General features: G+C 32.2%; 1 protein-coding gene across 2 annotated transcripts in view; it reads left to right on the top strand.

Annotated features, from left to right (window-relative positions):
- Nucleotides 1-17,681, top strand: part of Ctr9 (RNA polymerase-associated protein Ctr9) — a 153,810-nt gene extending 136,129 nt beyond the window's left edge. For both annotated transcript variants that reach the window (XM_085815049.1, XM_085815048.1), the window contains 3 exons: nucleotides 2,193-2,249; nucleotides 4,800-4,844; nucleotides 17,543-17,681. In XM_085815049.1, the coding sequence (XP_085671175.1) occupies nucleotides 2,193-2,249; nucleotides 4,800-4,844; nucleotides 17,543-17,568 (128 nt within the window). In that variant the 3' untranslated portion in view covers nucleotides 17,569-17,681. The remainder of the gene's footprint in view (nucleotides 1-2,192; nucleotides 2,250-4,799; nucleotides 4,845-17,542) is intronic.
- The last annotated feature ends 3,502 nt before the right edge of the window (nucleotides 17,682-21,183 follow it).

Below are 21,183 nucleotides of genomic sequence, written 5' to 3'. Positions count from 1 at the left end.
GTGCCGTTCAAAACAAACGAAGAGGAATGCTCAGTAAAGGAATTGTGTTGCTCCATGACAATGCTCGGCCCCATACTGCTGGAGTCACTCAATCGTTAATTCGACAGTTTCATTGGGAGCAGTTCGATCACCCGCCGTACAGCCCGGACTTGGCGCCGTCTGTCTATCACTTGTTCCTGCACATGAAGCGCGAGCTTGGTGGCAAGCGCTTTGGATCTGACAATGACACGAAAAATGCTGTGGAGTTGTGGTTATCGAAACTGGCGGGAAGTTTCTTTGACGATGGTATACAAAAACTGGTCACCCGCTGTGACAAGTGTTTGATCATTGGCGGAAACTATGTTGAAGAATAGTTTAAGACATGTATTTTCATGTAAAAATAAAATTGGATTCGAAAAAGTTGTTTTACTCTCTCTCTCTCTCTTTTTTTTTTTTTTTTTTTTCAAAACGGTACTTAGTTTCCGAATACGCCTAGTATATGACATATATAATATTGGAGGGCATTTCGAAAAGTAAAGATACAATGGCTCACATTCAAAAAAAAAAAAAAAAAAAAAAAAAAAAAAAAATAGAAAATGTCAGTTACATCTTATTAACTGGATTATTTATTATTTTTCGACATAATCACCCCCGTTATCCAAACATTTGTTAAGTCGGTGTACAAGCTTTTGTATCCCACAGTCTTAGAAGGTTTCCGCCTGTTGGAACCCAGCGCGCACACAATTTCCTGTACCCTAACTTGACAGTCACAACTTCATAAAGAGTTTTCGTTGACACATCCGGTATGATCTGATACAATTCTTTGAGACGTCTATTCGCACGAATTGCTTCCTCTGTTGTCTGAAGAAGGGCATCAGAGATCACAGATGGCCAACCTGTTCTTTGTTCGTCATGAACATTGGTCCTACCTTTAGAGAAATGACGACACCATTTCATTACATTTTGTTGATTCATAATGTTCCCATAAACAGAAACAATTTCTTTGTGAATATCCGCTGGTTGCTGACCTTTTGCATGAAGAAAATGTATGACTGAGCGCACTTCGCATTTGGTGGGATTCCGAAGCGGCGCAGCCATTTTAAATACGACCTACTCCAACCAGAATCAACATTGAAATGCCAAACGACCGTGAGGAGAAAGCTAACGGATCAAGGTTAACACTTGTGTTGCCAACTTGCTCACCAAAACTTTTCTTTTCCTCTGGCGTATGGTGTATCTTTACTTTTTGAAATGCCCTCGTATATATATGACATATATATATTGTAATTGGCAAATATTTGTGTTTTCAGGTGGTACCATAATTAATTTATCTCTTAGCACAGCCAATGGGCATTACGTGGATAGACTGGAATCTCCTTAAAACACACCTGGAAAAGTCAGAGAATTTCATTTTCCTGTTTGAGTGGCAACGCTGCTGAGATACTTTCAAATTTACTCTGAAAAATTGAATAAACATGTATTAAAATCATCAGAAGTCTGATTAGAAATATGGGTTCATTAAAATACTTGCATACATTTTCTTTTTTATGATAACTGTTTTAGGCGGCTGACCATGCAGGCAGTTAGTTTTTAAAGAAATAATGCAGTGAATATAAAAATATGTATAATATTCTCTAACACTGTATCAAGAATTCTAAAGATATGCCAATTTAAATCTTTTGTGATTTTTGCCATTGAATTTGATTTTATGGGATGTAAGTGTGAAGAATGTGATATTTAATAAATAAAATTAATGAATAAAAAATTAATAATAAGAAAACTGAATATTTATATGATGAAGCAAGAAATGGCTGAAAAAAATATGTACAAGCACCTAACACTGCATTGGGAATTCTAAACATATGCTGCTATGCAGCTTTTCAAAATTTTGTAATTTTATTGTTGAATTATTGTTGAACAAAAAGGAAACAAAAAAATATGGTTTAGCAGGAGTGAATGCAAGAGCAGGCGGGTAGATTGCAGGCTCAGTGAGAGCATTAAAAAAAAAAACTATCTGGGCGTCTGTTAAAATTTAAAACCTTTCAATATTCCAGAGGTAATTCTTACAAAAATAAAATAATTTAATCAAAAGATTATCCTGAATAATGTTAAAATTCAAAATTACATTTAATAGTTAATTATTATGTAAACAAAGTAACTGTTTTTTTTTTCCTCTTTCCTGTTATATAACCTGCATTATTATCTAACTTTAGATAATGAGAATGCTAGTGGAGGATCTGAGTCTGAAAGAGAAGATGCTGCACATTCAGGTACTTAATCTAAACATTTTGAATAAGCTTATCTATATCATTATCATTCTCATATGTGATCTGTTAGACTCCTAGGCCAGTACAGGACACCAGAATGTCACCAAATGGTCTCTTATGTGCAGTCCCACAGCACTAGCTGTACAGTCCTATCAATGTTTTTGATGGAGCATGCTCTGGGGGGGAAATCCAAAGTCACACTTCTTTCCCTCCCACCAGACTGCTTGAGGACTTTCAGCTCACCAATATTTAAGTGCCCTCTGCTGCAGATACTGTAAACTTAGAAACATCCATGCTTTTTGCAAGATTTGACTTGGGGCCCACAATACAGCAGCAAACATCACTGTCCATTGTGCTGATCAAGATGGCTCTTTGTTAAATAAAAATAAATATGCACTTTTGATTAGTAAAGAAGTAAAATATATAAATAAGTACCACAGAAAATTTTACAAGGGAATTAATTTGTATGTAAGCATTTTGTGTTATTAGCAGAATTATTGAAAATCATTTTTATACATTGGCTGCTGAATTAGCATGATGGATAGCAGTGAGTTTTAAGCTTGAGTAGTACTTCTTACCATATATATTTTTAATGGCTTTGAAAATTATTAGAGGTATTTAATGAATGCTGTTCCATGTTTCTTCTTTATTTTAAGCTAGAGAGAAGTTCATAAACATTTCAAATCTATTTTGTATTAGTGAAATCTTTGTGTATGAAGTAAAAAATATGTTTCTTAATATTATGAAATTGCTTTGTAAATTATTAGTCAATGTCTAGAGTGTATAAGACAATATTTTAAATTTTTACACTAAAAAAAAAAAAAAAACTGATGTGAAATGCAGGAAACAAATATGACTTTTATATTACTATTGCTGTTATTTAATACTGTTACACATATTACACTGATTTCCAAAAATTGAAGAAAAGTCACAAAAAGTAATGATAATTCATTCAGAAATAAGCCAATCTGTATTAAATTTGAATATGTTGTCAAATAAGAATTCCTGGATAAAATTGCAATGTGCAAATTAGTGGTGCTACAATCAGAATATGTCATATGCAAGAAGCATAAAATTGCATGTTTGGAAGCAAGCTTGCAAATTGTACTTTAATACTGAGATAAGAACTCTGGTATAGCCAATTCATAGCAATGACCTCCAGGCATAATTTGCCCAAAGAACTACGATGGAAAGCTGTTGAGAGACTATAGGCAGGAGAAAGTCAGGAAGAAGTGGCTAAATGTGAGTCTCTTCTGTGGTTCATAGACTTTAGCAATAATTTCTAACCACACATTCAGCATCCAGGAGGTTCAGCCAAACACAGCCTACTGCTTTGACAAGCGCCAATGACCTGTATTTGTTATGCTCACGAAGAAATAGAATTGCAGCTCTGAGTCAACTGAGATCCTTCCTTGCTGCAGGCACTGGGAGGTTAGTGTCATCGTCTATGCATAGAAGGTTTCACGGAGGAGATTTGTATTTGAGGCGACCAGCCATTTGCAGGACGCTCTTGTTACATCATAGAAGGAAACATTTGAGGTGGGCACATCAACATGTCCACTAGACGACTGATCAGTGGAGGGCTGTTCCTTTATGGATGAGTCCATGTTTACCCTCCAGAGTGATAGTAGGCATTATTTGATTTTGAGAGAACCTGGAACCCATTATCATTCATTAAATACCCATGAAAGTAATCCATGTTGGAAGAGGCGGTGTCTGTGTTTGTTGAGGTATCTCTTTGCGTGGGTACACACCAGTCTTTCCACGTGGAACTGTGAATGTTCCCGCCAATAGAGATTACTTCCTTGATGTTTGTGTGCCTTAATGCCAGGGCAATAGGTGATGATTTCCTGTTACAGGATGGCAATGCTAGACCCAGGGCTCCTATCAGTGATTATAATCTTCAGAAGCAAACAATTCAGCACATGGAGTGGCCAGCTCGATCACCAAAACCTTGATCCTGTTGAGCATGTTTGAGATGCTTGAGGAATATGTATTAAAAAAAAATTTAAAATTTAAAAAAAAAAAAAGCTGCTCTCAGTCCTTCTCTTTACACCCTTGCCATGCTTGCATCCTGCAGAACTGATAAAGACTACATAATTGACTGCATCACACATTACTGTATTGCTTCTAGGGAAATCATACTCCATATTGAAGGTAATTTTCATATGCCAAACTGGCACATCCGATTAGTTCATTTACATATGCTAATTTCTATAACATAGTCATCTGGTAATTTTTCATGTTACTTTATACCTTTTTATATGTTGTACATTGTGGGTCTGTTTCGTTAAATTCTCCATCTGGTTTTTTGAATAATCGTCATTTTTGTGATTTTTCCTTACTTAGTGATAACCAGTTTATTATATTATTTGCTGCTTAAGAACTTAATCTTTTTCCTTTGGTGATATGTATTTATTTTTTTGTAGCAGAAAGCTGAAATTTATGGTCTTTATGTTACTTAACTAACTGTGTGATGCCCCTGATATTATGAACTTGAAAATGTTCTGATAACATGGGGAAAATTTTATTCATAATAATTAATATTTTCAGAAAAATCCAGTGAAGGATCTGAAAAGGAAGATAGAGCACTGTCTGGTAATTTTATTAAACTGTTTGTTTATAAATAAAAAAAAGTTAACCCATCAGTGTAATTAAATTGCTGATTAATAATAATTTTTTTTTGTGTGTGTGTGTGTGTGTGTTTGTTTGTTTGTTTAAAATTAAAGTTGATATACTTAAATTTGGAAGACCAAAACTTTGCACTGTAAAAAAAAATTATAAGTATATAAATGTGCACTTTATAATATAGTACTATTTTATAAACTATAGTACAGCATTGTATTACTTTGAAATGACTGCAATTTTATGACATCTGATAATTCAAAAGCTATTATGACTTTTTGCTAATAATAAATAATGCATCCCTGCCACTATTGTATGTCAAACGTTAATCCTCACGAGCTGTAATGCTGTTAAGGTTTGTAGGTTTAAAGACATGTTAATGCTTATCTGAATTCCTGAAGATAATCAAATGATTTAAAATTGATGATAAAAATGAAGTTATATAATTCTTATAATCTAATGAGGAAATACTCCTGTTTTACAAGACATAGTCATCTAATTCTATATGCTGTAATTTGTGAGAGTGGTGAAGTTGTGTATGTATGTCTATATAAGAAATTAACTCTCATAACAACTTAATTTCCCATCACTTCAAACAAAATTGATTGGATACTGGAGAAAATTCTTTTCTCTGAATCTTTCTTCACATTTTGCAGCATAGATGCATAAAAATAGATTATTGTTTTGATATTTTCCAAGTTAGTTAGCAGTTCATCATACAGTATTAAATAATACCTATTAATATTATGTGAGCAATCAGTTAAACGTAATATACAGGGAAAGCAGAGGACAAAACTGACAGCTGTCGTTAAGTTGTTAACTGTGTAATGCTTTATATATAAACTTTAAAAAAAAATATTCAGTTTTGTATTTTATGTTTTGTATTTTAAAAAAAACATCCTTGTTAAGATTGCTGGGTAGAACTTAAAAGTGTCAGTTACTTGTGTACTGCAAAAGGAGTGTACAAAGTTCATCTTAATGTAGTTTTGAGTACTTTTTTGCTTATTTAAAATCTGATGCAAAATATGTATGCAAGATTTTAAAGTACTTATGTATTATCGTAACTACCTTGGCGCAGTTTGATGAATTTTATGGGAAAAAAGTACTTTTATTGTAAAAATATTATACAGTCAAAAGTCGTAAATCCGGACTCGTCGGGACTTCTGTGATTTTGGATTATTGATTTTTCCGGATTATAGATCATCAGTTTAAATCTGGTAAGATGGCATGCAGAAATTATAAAATTAAAAATATGTTACCGTAATTTATGAAATAAAGAAAAATTATGATCTGAAGGGTATCAAAATTTACAAAAAAAAAAACTTAATATTTATTTTTTTACTTTATTAAACATTTCTTTCAATGTAAGTTGTTTAAGTTGCTTCGTTTTATGTCATAATACTTTCTCTTTAATTCTATAAAGACATAATTTCTTGTTCAGTTACAAAGTTTCGCTGTTCAAGTCCTATAATTGCTGTGTTGAGAATACCGACTAATTTGTCAATCGAAATTCTTTCGTTTTCAATTACCTCTGTGTCACTTTCTTCACTATCGGAAGCAAATTATAATGATGAGGAATTTGATTTAAATCATATCAAAGACGGAATACATCCAGATGAAATACTACATTTAGTAAGGAATTATAAGCCAAATAAAATGAAAACATCTGCCCTGAAGATAAGGATAGTGCTGACTGATCAACTTCTAATTCATTGCGCGCCACGGCGTTTCCCCGACAATGTGCAGACGATCCCCGACAATGTGCGACGCATGTGCAGAAAGTTTGTAGCTTTGAGGTCCGGATTATGGGTGTCCGAATTAACGACTTTTGATTGTATATTACATACATATTTTATATTTCAACTGTGTATTCCAAAAAAAAATTGGTAAACCTAATTACAGATTTTTGTTTGTATTACGGCAAAAATTTCACAATGATCTCTTTGTAAAGTATTCAAAACGTTCCTCTAGCAATTTTGCAGCAAAATACTATTCCCACAGAAAATTCACCTCTGTTTCTTCTATTATAGAAAAATCCTATAAACACAAATATTAAAATCAAGTTTAAGACAAAAAAAATCTTTATATAAGCCTTTGGAACTTTGAATACATCAAAAAGAATGTACATAAAAATAGCGACATTGGAAGCTGGATATTTGTCATGTGTATGTTTGCCTGAATAATTGTTACTCACGTGGTTACCAGAGTTTGGCTTATTCTGAAATTTTGGCGATTTCCGCAAACGGAGTTGTGATAATACTTAAATTCCAATTTTAATATGAAAACTCTAATAGAAGCGAATTGATAGTTTTTAAATTATGTGTATATATTTCAGCTGTTATATCATGTAATATTTTTTCCCATCATACCAATAAAAGTATATGAATCTAATAATTCCTTTGCTAAACTTAAGTATGAAGCCATATTTTTTTCTATTATGCAAGGATTCCATCCACCTTTGTGATTTTCCATTAAAATTTGTAGAGTTGTATATAAATTTAATATGTATGTATCAAGAAAGCAAATCTTCTAAAAGATGGCATCACATGAATTTCTACATATTTGGCCCAAAGAATATCTTTTAGGTGCTTAGGAAGTTCTGACAGAAGTGATTTCTGTAGCTTTGTTTCCCTTTCTCAGAATCAAAAATTTATCATGAATTATTTTTTATTGGTAGCTGTGATATTAGCAGAGGAGAAATCTGGATGTGAATACAGAAAATAAAAGTTGAAAGACTTGCATTGCATAGTTTTGTATGACTAAAAAAGGATCATTCCCGCTTTCCTATTAATTCTCTACATGCACTAGATACCTATAAAGTCTTTGAAAATATTTATTCTGTCAGGCAGCATGTCGTTTGAATTTGACTGTTGTTGATATTACAGAAAAATTTTACAGAAAAAGAATTTTCTAGTTTGCCATCTCATTAAAGTAACTACTTTGATTTTACTTTTGCTTATATTTAGGAGATTTGTTTCAAAGATGTAAATTCTAGCCCTTTTATTCATTGCCATGGTTAAATTCTTCCTAAGTTTTAACTTAATGAACAGTGGAGGAAAATGTATTTTTTGCAAGTATATAATGTTGATGACAATAGACTTTCCTAAGATTCAGATGCTAGTTTTAATCTAATGTTCGGATGTTATGATATCTTCTCTTTTTTTTGTCCCAATAGCAGAGGAAGCAATTATAGTCTGAATAGTTTAACAGAAGTCTTAAAGGAACAGCAATTATTTCAAAATGATCTCTTACAGACCTTTGATAAGATCATTTTTATGATGTATGCTGCAAGAGCTAATAAAATTAATTGAAATCTGGAAATGAAATGTAAAAAGCATACATAAAAAGAAGGAAAATTATTACTCAGACTGAAGTAGGCATCCTGTTTGTGTTGAAATGTGGACTGTATGATGAGATAATGTCTTTTAGTAGTTTTATTAAAACTCAACAATACTATATTTACATTGCTACATACAATAATACATTGCTTAGAACCAAAGTTCTCGACAATTGACACCGATGCGACTTGGTGTCTGCCGACGAACAAACTGGCAATTTTCCCGCATAGTTGGCGGCATTCAGTTTAAATTGTAAGATCGCCAAGTTTGGGGCAATTGCAGTTAAAGGCAACAACATTCTGCCCCCTGTTGATTGATTTCATTCAACATATAATACAAGAAAATATCAATTTAATCATTTAACAACAAATACTTACTTTAAAAAATACATAACATTCCGTATTGGTTGTAAAACACAGCAATAAACATGTATGATAATGACATTTCAATCAACTTAATATACTAAATACATGCTAAATAATACAAAAATATCAAGGTATTTCACTATCTCTAAGTTTACAAGAATTCAGCTGCTTACATCAAAATAGGTAATTTTGTAACTGGTCGTTTCAACAGACCATTTGAAATTCGAACAGTGACTACTCTTAGATTGCCATTAGTTTCTGGAAAAACCTCTACAATACAACCAAGGGACCATTTATTAACGGGCAAATGATCCTCTTTTATCAAAACTACAGAATTAATTTTAACATTATGTTTTTGAAACTGCCACTTGTTTCTTTGTTGGGGGTGATTTAAGTAGTCATTACTCCACTTTTTCCAAAAATCCTGGTCAATTTGGTAATTTTTTGCCAGCGGCCTAATCTGTTCTCAGGCGTCTCTAGAAGTTCTGGTTCTGGAATCGCTGTAATAGGTCTAAAAATTAAAAAATGACCTGGAGTTAGAGCTTAAATACAGTCGTCATATGCCAATAATGAAGTGATGGGCCTAGAATTTAATATACCTTCTGTTTGAAGAGTCACTGTAAGAAATTCTTCATACGTAAATTTTGTTTCCCCTAAGACACGTTTAAGGTGATATTTAAATTATCTGACTCCTGCCTCCCAAAGTCCTCCAAAATTGGGAGCTCTAGGAGGCAAAAAGTTCCATTTTACTTCTTCAGAAGTTAAGTAATTTCCTAAAGATTCATCTGGCTTCTTAACAAGATTATACAATTTAGTCAATTCTCTACTAGCACCAACAAAATTTGTTGCATTGTCAGAAAATATGATTGAGCTTCTACCCCTACAAGAGAAGAATCTTTTTAATGCATGAAGGCATCAGATAACAAATCTGATACTGATTCAAAATGTACTGCCTTATTGACAAAAATAGCAACATATATCTTTTGAAATTGTCCCTTTCATTGATGTTTATACTTTATATAAAATGGGCCGCAAAAATCGATCCCTGTGCAATTAAAAGGTGCACTTATTCTCACCTGCTCCTGAGAAAGATATCCCATTATTTGTTCAACTAGAATTGGTTTAGCCCTTCTACAAACTACACGATTGTGCACAATTTTTTGTGCCGGTTTCCGACCTCTGGCCAAAACTTTTGTCTGACACAATTCAACAATGCTTGTGGACCTATATGCAGATATTTCTTATGGTGATGTTCCAATACTAATTTAGTGAACTGATGATTAGCTGGGAGAATAATGGGATGCTTCTGTGTAAAATTTAAATTAGCGTTTTGCAAACACCCCCTACTCTTAGCAACTGATTTTCATCAAAAAATGGATTCAATGATTTCAAACAGCTTTCACCTGTAACCTGAGATGTTCTTTTCAGGTTTTTAATATCGTCCAAAAATATTTCACTTTGAGTTACCTGAATCAGATGCAACTCTGCCCCATTGACTTCCTCTACTGATAAAATTCCCCTTCTTTTTTCTTGGTTCCGACAGTTATAAATGAACCTGAAAATATAACTTACAATATACAATAATTTAGCATAGTTATTTGTAATATTTAGAACATTATAAAATAGATCATTAGTTAATGGTTCAACTAGAAAGTTTTGCAAATGAGTTGAATTAAAGTCAAGTTGAGAGTGATTATTCACTGAAGTAGTTTGATTGGATAGCTGCTTTAGTTCCTTGCAGTAAATCTCATCTAAATCTGACTGGGACACAGTTAAGGACAAATCAACTACTTCTGTTCTTATGGAGGTCCATTTCACCAACGTTTAAGATGTTCAATTTGATCTGGGCTAATACCTCTGGAAATCAAGTCAGCAGGGTTTTTTTCTGACTTCATATCGCAATTGAAACTCGTGTGCAAGTTGCTGAATTTTGACAACTCGGTTAGCTACAAATGTCTTTAACACATGTGGAGGATTCCGAATCCATGCAAGAACTACAGATGAGTCACACCACATATATATCTTATCTGAATTTAATTTAAGTGCCTTTGGCACCTTATTCATTAACTGCAATAGTAACATTTCACCACAGAGTTCAAGTTTGGGGATAAAAATTAAGTTTAACAGCGCAACTCTTTACTGCACAAAAGAACTACTGGACTGGAACCCGATTGCAATATACATTTGACATAAATGCATGCTCCATAAGCTAATTCTGAAGCATCAGAAAATCCATGCAATTCAATTTTAACAGCATTGCTAGACAAAATTTTTCAATTAATAATGACACCATTAATTTTAGGCATCGACGTGATGAAATTCTTCCAATCACGAGATTCCGTTTCCGGAAGCACATCATTCCAGCCAATTTATAGAAGCTAAAGCTTCAGCATAAAAATTTTGGCTTTCGTAATAACTAGTCCAATTAAACCGAGTGGATCAAATATTCGAGCAATAGCTGATAAAATATGTCTCTAAGTATAGTAATCATGCAATTTTGTAGTTACTTTAAATGTGAAAGCATCTGAATCTGGATTCCATAAAATACCTAACACCTTCGTTTCCTTTTCATTTCATTTGAAAACGAATAATCTTCAGTCTTAGTATTAACATTAATGAGCAATTCCCTGTGATTAGCGAACCATTTATGAAGTTTCATGCCTCCTCAACTTAAAGAGATTCACTGATTCACGACTGAGTTTGCAGTTCTTTAGCTTTTTCTAAATCTTCTGCTCCTGATAGAACATCATCCATATAAAAATCTTGAAGTGCGATTGAAAACGCTAATGGGAATTCCTTTCCTTCATCTTCAGCTAATTGTCGTAGGACTCTAGTAGCAAGGAAAAGGGCAGTAGTAGTGCCATATATAACGGTATTCAGCTGATGATGTCTTGATTTCTTCTTGGGAATTTTTCTTCCAAAGAATTCGTTGAAATTTCCTCTGGTCTGGATCTATTAAAATTTAACAGTACGTTTTCTCTATATCAGCAATGAATGCGAAAATGTGTTTCGTGAACCTTATCATGATGGAAAACAAATCTTCCTGTATTATGCCTCCATTCAGTAACTGCTCATTTAAAGATGTACCAGTGATGTCTTCACAGAAGCGTCAAATACGACTCTTAGTTTTGTCGAACTTTTGTCTTTTTCTATGATGTAGAATATAATATGATGTTTCCAAGTTTACATCTTCATGTACTTCTTCCATATGGCCTAAAGCTTCGTATTCCTTAAGAAAATCTTGATACAAGAATAATAATTTTGGTTCCTTCAGCAGTTTGCTCCAATCTCTTTAACGCGGTATCTTTAGAATTTCCTAGACGTAAATGTCTTTCGCTCTTCATAGGCATCTGGACCACATACCTTCCATTTTCGTCTCTAGAATGTATGCTTCAGAAATGATTTTTGCATAATAATTCTTCCGGACTCTTCGCAGGTTTATCATCGTCTATCCTTTCAATTTCCCAAAAATTCTTTATGCTTTGATTCAAATCGTCGAATTCTTCGATTAACCCACAATATGCTGAATCTTCTTGTTTCATAATGCTATCAATTTTTCCGCTGATAATATACCCAAATACTGAATTTTGAAGTATAAGACCGAGTTTTTCAGCGCAATTTTTTCGCATTTTAATAAATCAAAGAAGATTTCGGCACCTATTAGCAGATCAATCTTTCGAGGTCTGTAAAATTCAGGATCAGCAAGTTGAACAGAATTCAAATTTCCTAAGGATGTAATATTAGTTATTTTAGGCACTATTAAAAATTCCAAGTTCCTGTAGTATTCTTCTTCTTTATTAAGGAAAGTGGCCTTAAATTTTTGTTTTATATTGAAGGTTTTATCATTTAAGCAAGAAACCGAAACGTTAATTTTCTCATGATCTAAGCAAAGTCTGGTTGAACATTCAACAGTCATGAAGTTGCACATCGAAACGCTATCAATGATAGCTCTGCAAGGACAAAGTTCACCTTCTCTGTTCCTGATGTAAATTACAGCTGTCGCCAGCAAAACAGCTTCGAAAATCTTTCAGGCATAGGAGGCGGTGAGCGAAGACATCTGAGAAGCTACCTCCAGTCGGGAGGGATCTGGAGCACAGGAATCCTTCTGAATTTCTTTTTGCGCTTTGACGGCAAATGTTTTCCACTGAGGAAAATGCAACAGGCTATGATGGTGTGAATTACATAAACTGCACAAACTGTTTGATTTGCATTCTGTCACCTTATGCGATGGTTTAAGGCAATTAATACAAAGATCAAATTTTTTTACAGTCTCAAAACGCTTGTTTACAGCTAAATTTTTATCACTGTTTGGATTTATCACACATATAAATTTCATGCGTCGATTTACATAATTTACAATTGTTGGTCGAAGTATGTTTTGAATTAACTAAAAATCCCTTTGCCTTGATATTAGGAGTGAAGGACTTGGAATTTGGATTGGTAATTTTACTTGTGTTTTCAAGAACCTGACATCTTTTTTCAAGGAATGCGATAAAGTCTGCCCAGTTAGGAGGCTCAGTAGTCTTCAAACTCATTTCGAATAATTTATGAGTTTCCTTATCTAATTCTGGGGAGAATTAAATTTATCAGTATGAGATCCGAAAATGTATGCCTTTCAATGCTCCAATCTTAAGAGCTCTAATATTTCGAAAAATATTGTCCACTAACTTTTTGAGCTCGACCGCCAATTCATGATTTATTTTTTCTATGTTTATAATGGAGTTAATGTTTCTGTCAACAATTAAGCGCTTATTTTCAAAGCGCTTTTCTAATGCTTTATATAATGATTGAAAGGATTTGTTTTCTGTTTCAATCTGTTTTGCTACAACTCGCAGAGACGATTTAAAATAATAAAGCTTTTTAACTTCCGATAAGTGAGAATTTTTAGAAATTATGCTATCAAGTTGAATTTTAAAATTGTTCCAAACCTCATATTGGCCAGAAAATGTTGGCAAAGGTATATCTGGGAATTTAATTCTGCTCCCAGTATTTTTAACAGTTGAATAATTCTGACTTTCGATTATTGGTTGCTGTCTTAAAGACGTTCTTAACAGTCTATGCGCTCGTGTTTTCAAAAGAATTATTCTTTCTTTATACTGTTCTGTTCTATTTCATCTTCCAAATCATCAATCGCAATAACCTTTTCTATTTCGCTGTCTACTAAATATAAGGCATGCTCTTTAGCTACTAACTGAGCAAGTAGTTCTTCAATAACCTCACTGTTTGGATTTAATTTTTCAGTTTCAATTTGGAGTTTATCTAATACTTTTGTAGTAATAGCTCGCAAAGATGCCCTTTTTTTCTTTATTTTTTGTATTTCCATATTGAATAGTCAAATAAAACAATTTTTCAGATAGTCCGAAATTTAAAGCAATATATAAATTAAACAAATGCAATGATTCGAATGCTTAAATTATACAGTTCTTAACTGAAAACAGTAGAATCAAAGTTTACTTGCCCATTTTTCTTAGGGTAACGACGAGCTGATCACTATATAACGATATCCAGGGACAAAGAAATCTCAATAAAGCAAAAGTTCATCCATATCCAATGAGACAGGGAATTCTTAATGAAACTAAAGTTCTACACAAAATCTTCACGAGCCAATTCCAAGCTCCGGCTAGACAGACCAAAAAATGTTTGTGTCAAAATGTGGACTGTATTAGGTGATATCTTTTAATAGTTTTATTAAAACTCGACAATAATATACGTAATACATTACTTAGAACCGAAGTTCTTGACAATTGACACCGATGTGACTTGGTGTCTCCCGACGAACGAACTGACAATTTTCCCGCCTAGTTGGTGGCATTCAGTTTGAATTGTAAGATTGCCAAGTTTGGCACAATTACAATTAAAGGCAACAACACACCCTCTTGCTAACCCCCCCCCTAAAAAAGTCAAATTAAATAAAAAAAAATTACATTCAGAATTGCAGAATTGAGCACATATCAAGCAAGAATTCTCTTGTATGTTAATTTTGTGAAATGAAGTAAGTGAGCCTACTTTTTAAATCTTATTAGGATTAAAAAAAATATTGAATACTTCATGAGAAATGGCAATTTCTGAAAATAATTCTCTTGATGTGCCTTTAATGAAAACTTAATCTTATCAACAATACTGAAAATGCTAAAAATTGCTCTTATTGATACAAGATGAACTTCTTTATTTTTGTTCTCTGATAAAAAAAAAAAAAAAAAAAAATATTTGAGTAATGTTTTATTTTTAATTATTCTTATTACATTAAAAAATGTATCCAAATTTTTAAACAACATGAAAAGTTTTAAAAAAAAACACAATCTGTTGATACTGTATAATTCATTTTACAAATGGGATTGAAAGAATTTTGTTAAATGAAAGTAAAAGTACAAAATCATATTGGTATTTTTAAGTTTAAGCAATATAGTAACTTTTAATAGCATGTTAATGCCTTTTTATGTATCCTACGTTGCCTTGATTACAAGATGCTTGATTACAGCATCTTGTCTAATGCTATTAAAAGTATGCATAAATATAGAATAAACTGGAAGAATGAGTTTTAAATCATAAAATAGAAGTCATTTCGTATAAAATGTGACATCTACAGAGGATGTTTACACATCAGTATCCCTGGAAATTTTAGAAAAATCTTTTCTATTTTGAAACCATGATGCAGACTTAATAGTTCAGTGAAAAAGCTGTCAAATCGAACAACTAAAAAAATACTCCATCTGACTTGTAAAATTTGACTGAAAAGGCATTTTGAACTTTAACCTTTTCCTGACCGCGCACCTTTGTTTAAGACGCTCGTGCGGGATGAAAGAGAATCGAAGGCAGTCGCCGTACAGGACAGAGGTTTTGCATCGCTAAACCTAATTTTATAACAAAAATCAGAAAAACAAAAGTTTCGCTTCTAGCATCGTAATTTTTGGTATCATTTTAGATTATTACTTGAGCTCTTATATATATTAAAATTAGCCCTTAAAACATTTTTTTCTTTATTATACATGAAAATATACTTAAAAAATTGCTTATCTTCTAAAATAATTTTCGTAAACGCTATTCAAATTATTCCAAAGTTTTAATTGATAAAATCCATCAATTTTAAAATTAATAAAAAGAACACAATAAAGACTATTTACAGTAAGAAGTAACAAAATTTAAAATGAAAACGAGTGTGGTAAATCTCGAAGCACAGAGAAGTATCACTTTGTAACTCTTAGAAAAAGTATCACTTTTTAACTCTTTAGAAAATGAATCGGTATTCTCATTTGCATTAGTAAATGATTCACTAACCATATGAGGGTATTCTTCCTCTGATAAATAGCACCTTTCCGCCATAATAGACTGGAGGTGAGGCTTTCCTGAATAAAAAAAGAAGGAACGGAAATATATCTGAAGGCAATGCAAAATGTAAAAAAACTCCGCACAGTAACCCTAAAAGACCGTACATAGTAGAGGAAAAAATAGAATAAAAAAAGGGATTGTATATAAATCAGGTACAAGAATGTTTTCAGTAGCACGCAGAGATTTAAAGAGCCCACCTTTGTTTACACTTTCTGTCCCCCCCCCTCGAACAGCTGATGAGTAAAATACCAAAGTCAAGTAGAATACAGTCAAAAGTCGTTAATTCGGACACATATAATCCGGAATGATCTATAATCCGGACCTCAAAGCTAAAATCTTTCTGCGCATGCGCATAGGCATTTTACGCGTGCGCGCAAGACATTTACGACTGCGCGTATACGTCTGTGCAAGCGCAGAATACGTTTTCGCGTACACTTTTAATGTATAACGGACGTTATAAGCTAAAATTATCTATTTCAGTTGATGTTGATGATTGCGTTGTTCCTTAATCTTCGAATTGGATCCGACTTATTATTTTTTGCAGACTGTTGGAGCAATTTTATAAAAGTAAGCTTGAACTTTCGATTATGTCAAATAGAATTTCCGATGCTGAAGCTCCCAAAGGATCTAGAAAACGAAAGTATGTTTCGATGTCCATCAAACAAAAAACGAATTGCTACAAAAAATGGATAAAGGCATATCCTTTGTTTACCTAACCGTTCCGAAATCTGTTTATCAATTTCACGCTGCTCTGCATGGGGGGAGAGGACGTCGCGGCGCGCAATGAACTGGAAGTTGATCTGTCAGCACTATCGTTATCTTCAGGGCAGATGTTTTTATTTTATTCGGCTTATAATTCCTTACTAAATGTAGTATTTAATCTCGATGTACTCCGTCTTTGATATGATTTAAATCAAATTCCTCATCATTATAAATATCACGAATACAAATCAAATAGTTTTCTGGTTGCAATTTTCTAATTTCGGCTATGCGTAAAGTATGCTTTACGCATGCGCGCGTTGAAAGAAATGTTTAATAAAGTAAACAAATAAATATTAAGCTTCTTTTTTTGTAAATTTTGATACCCTCTAAATCATAATTGCGCATTATTTTATAAATTACGGTTTCATATTTTTAATTTTATAATTTCTGCATGCCATCTTACCAGATTTAAACTGATGATCTATAATCCGGAAAAATCGATAATCCGGAGTCGCCGAAGTCCCGATTAAAGACTGTATATCAAACTCAAGGTTAGGAACCTAAAACTGTGTTCATTTCAAAAGTAATGTACACAGGATGCCACCTAGTGTCCTTCAGAAAAACGTTCCACCTTAAAATGCGTATACGCATCACCTGTCCTCTTAATGCGATCTTTACTGATGCGTGGATGGGACGCCCGGCTGTAAGAGACGTTCTTAGGGAATGTGTATATGAGATTCCCGTCCTGAAAGGGTTAATTAAATTGCCTCAAATTCTTTCTAAAAATGTGTGAACACTCTTTGTGTGACCCCAAGATTTACTCATGCTTGCACTGTGTATTTAATTGCATCTGATGCTATACAAGATATCTGATATAAAATATTTATATATACCTTTAAAGTGCATAATATGATATTTTATGTGGTCATTATTTTTACAGGGCAGGATTCAGAAATGTCTGATTGAAAACGCAACATCACTTATGATGTAAAACTTGTACAGTATGAACTCTTATGATGTAAATATGTTTTATATGACTGAAACAAATTGTATGTCAATAAATTTCTGTGTGATTGTAATTAATAGTTACCTTTCTTTTTGAGCCAAAATGATTTGTTCAGGCATTTTATGTTTTGAAAATGTTACATCTTTAGCCAGAATCCAGTCATTTTGTGAAATAACTGACCATTTGTAGCTTTGACCACTTCATGTATTAGTAAATTAGTATAAGTGTTTAATTTTGATCACCACTGTCCACAGCTAAAAATGACTGTCATTTTACCGACTTTTATTATTTGATTACTAGATTAACATTAAGATTTTTGCTGTAACTAAGAGATGACTTTCTGATTCTAGCTTTGGCCATGTTACGTGGTATAAGTCAATAGTATTAAATTGTATTTGGGGGGGGGGCTTTTACCTTCTATGCTAGCCAAAGCTGGAAGTTGGGAACTTTAAGCTGAATTATGCATTTTCAGTTTGCAGAAAAAAAGGAAGTCCCATACCACACCATTTGTTCCTATGAAAAATATATATGTAGCAGAGATTAGTGACATTAAGATTAACAATTATTTACAAGAATATTGACTACTGCTGAAAATCTGTGAAGCTGTTTTTGATTAAATTTTCTGAAGATTTAATTCTCTTAAAAGAAAATAAACCTGTACAGAAGTACACTCTGCACATACACACACGCAAAAAAAAAAAAAAAAAAAAAAAAAAAAGAGGGCGGACAGTTCGATATCTCTCATATTTTACTGGGCTGATTGACAATATTTAACATGCCTTAAAAATGCAATGTAGGATATATATTATATTTATATATAGCATTGTTCTAACATAGGTATTTTGACGCAAAATCAGACTTTTTCTGAAATGACATACTGATTTTTCCCCATATTTCGATTCTACGATTCAAATTATCCCTGAATATTTAATTTGTAAAATCTGGTGCAATATTTACCAAGAAATTTAAGAATTTATCTTGATTTTTCAGTGTGCATCAAGAATAATTCACTTGGTGAAATTCTTAATTTATGGTAACCTATTATCTTTCCCTTTCATTGTGCACGAGTGGGTAAAAATATGCTTCATTCATTCTTTCAAATAATTTTAACAAATTAATTGCATAAACCACATTTGGTAATATTATCACTTATTAGAAATATGTCAAGTTTCAAAACGGGCCAATATGTAAATTTACTTATATTTTAGGGAATTTTGAATTAAAAGCTCTAATTTTTATGCAGGTATGCTTAGAAATACATTTACTTATGTATTTCTAAGCATTACTTATGAAAGGCAGAAATACATTTACTTATGTATTTCTGCCATCATCTTAAAGATGATGGCAGAAATTTTATAGGTTATAATTAAAAAATGTTTTCAAAAAATTTTTAAAAATTACTAAAAAATACAAATTTTAAAAACAAATCAGAAAATATCTGCGAATTTTATTTCTATTGGATCTAAATTCTTAATTGCAAAAGAAATCAAGTAAGTTTAATAATAATAAAAAGATATAGATAAATATATACCCAGTTCAATTAACATTGAGGAGCTAATTCTTTAAAAACCACTCTGCAATTTTAACAAAATTTGGCACTTTGCCATAGTTTGAGTCATAAAATCAAAATATTGAAAAAAATAGCTATGTCGTTGTAGAAAAATTTCAATTTTGTGGCAGAATATCTGTGTTAGTGCAGTGCTATATATAAATCTAATATATATCCTAATTCGCACTTTCAAGCCATGAAAAATGCAAGTTAAATTTCGTCAACTAGCCCATTAGAATGGGAGCTATAAGAATTCCCCTTTTTTATGTGTTTTTCTCATTTAATAGTTAATGTTTTTCTAATAAGAAGTATTTTTATTTGTCAAGTATCTGGAAACGAGAAAACATCTTTTGTGAAAGGGTTATTTTTTCCCTTCGTGTGCAGAGTTTCTAAATTTGGTATGCTAATAATTTAGTCCCTTATTTTGAAGTGAAATCTTTTTGAATTCACCATAAATGTTTTCATCTACTAAATTGATACATTTTTTATTCATTTAGTTAAAGTTTAATTTCATTAAATTGAATTGGCATAGTCTTATATAAAAGTAATTTGTAATACACGAGTTAGTAATATTAAGTTATTAAATTTGTAACTTCACTCATAGCTGCTTACAACTTTATTTGAAGAATTAATTAACCTTTTCCTAAGACCCGGAACATATATATCTCGTGTTAAATAAGGCTGAAAGAAATTTAGCATACTATGGGATTTAAAATTTTCTTTAAATGCGGAGCGAGAAATTGCAGATCCTGCTCAATATTTTTCTATTCTTTATTCATTTAATCATTGACTAAATGGCTTCAATGCAAAAAAAAAAATTAGTCTCTATAGCTGATGTGAAATGTTAAACTATTTAATATTGAGCGGAGATTAAGCAGAAAAGAAAAGTCCTTCAATTAGCACTGAAGATAATCTTTTGATAAATATGACTTGAAAATGTTGCCAGTCACTTTTAACTTTCAAAAACTACATCTTTACTTACTATAAAGAAATTAGTAAAGTAACCGAAGTTGCAAATTATGAAGGAACTAACAAGTTACAAATTAGCACCTAGTGCCGCTAAATTTTATAAATGGATTTTAAAAGGTTAGGATTAAAATTCCTAGAAAAAGCCATAAGGATATTTGAACTCAACCTATCCCTTTTTCTTTTTGCAATGTGTTTCGGAAAAAGGGATAGGTCGAATTCAATATTCTTATGGCCTTTTTCTAGGTATTTTAATCCTAACCTTTTAAAATTTACTTGCTATAAGATATATCAACAAAGTCATTTAACGTTTTAAATAAAATTGCTGAAACGAAGTTATTATGGAAATTGGCTTAATCAAAAGTAACTGATAATAACATAAATTTGATTTTAGAAGGTCATTGCCATTCAGATTTTGGAGTACTTTGTGAAAACGGAAATTAAAAATGTTTTTTTTTAATAATTTCAAGAGGGGACAGAATTTGTCATGCATTTATACCCTTAATGTTCTTAATTCTGTATAACAGAATACCCAACTTCGTGAAAAACAATTTTAATGACAAAGAACATATTTAGTTAAACAGGTGCACAGATGGATGTTATAGCAGTCCCATATACAATATTTCAATGTTGTATAGCTTCCTTCCCTTTTTAAAATTATGTCGTATACATATGTATCTACAGACGTCAATGGAAAAAATCCATTTTGGAAAAAAAGAGTATCTGTTCATGGACATCATGCAAAAAAAGTAGTCAAAATGGATATATCCTAAAATTTTTTTGCAGTTACTATGCATCATTTACTTCGTGCAAGGAAGTAAAATTGCTCTTAAATTCATTCGTTTTCCTTGATTTTTTGCTGAATGGTTATAACAGAAATTATCACAGATTATATAGAATTTTAAGAAGGATCATGAGGCATAATGTAAACAGAAAGAAAAAGCGTAGTTATTTCCCTTTTGCTTTCTTTTACATTTCACGTAATGGTATAGTAAGTTAAATTTCTTTATATAAACAACTCAACAACTCATTTCACCCGCAATTGTTATTTCATTGCAGA

The sequence above is a fragment of the Stegodyphus dumicola genome, chromosome 4, assembly GCF_044657685.1.
Source record: "Stegodyphus dumicola isolate Sdum_Otavi_A_Nest chromosome 4, ASM4465768v1".
NCBI lineage: Eukaryota > Metazoa > Arthropoda > Arachnida > Araneae > Eresidae > Stegodyphus > Stegodyphus dumicola.
Note: the sequence above shows the minus strand (reverse complement) of the source record. Positions and strands in the feature narration are given on the sequence as shown.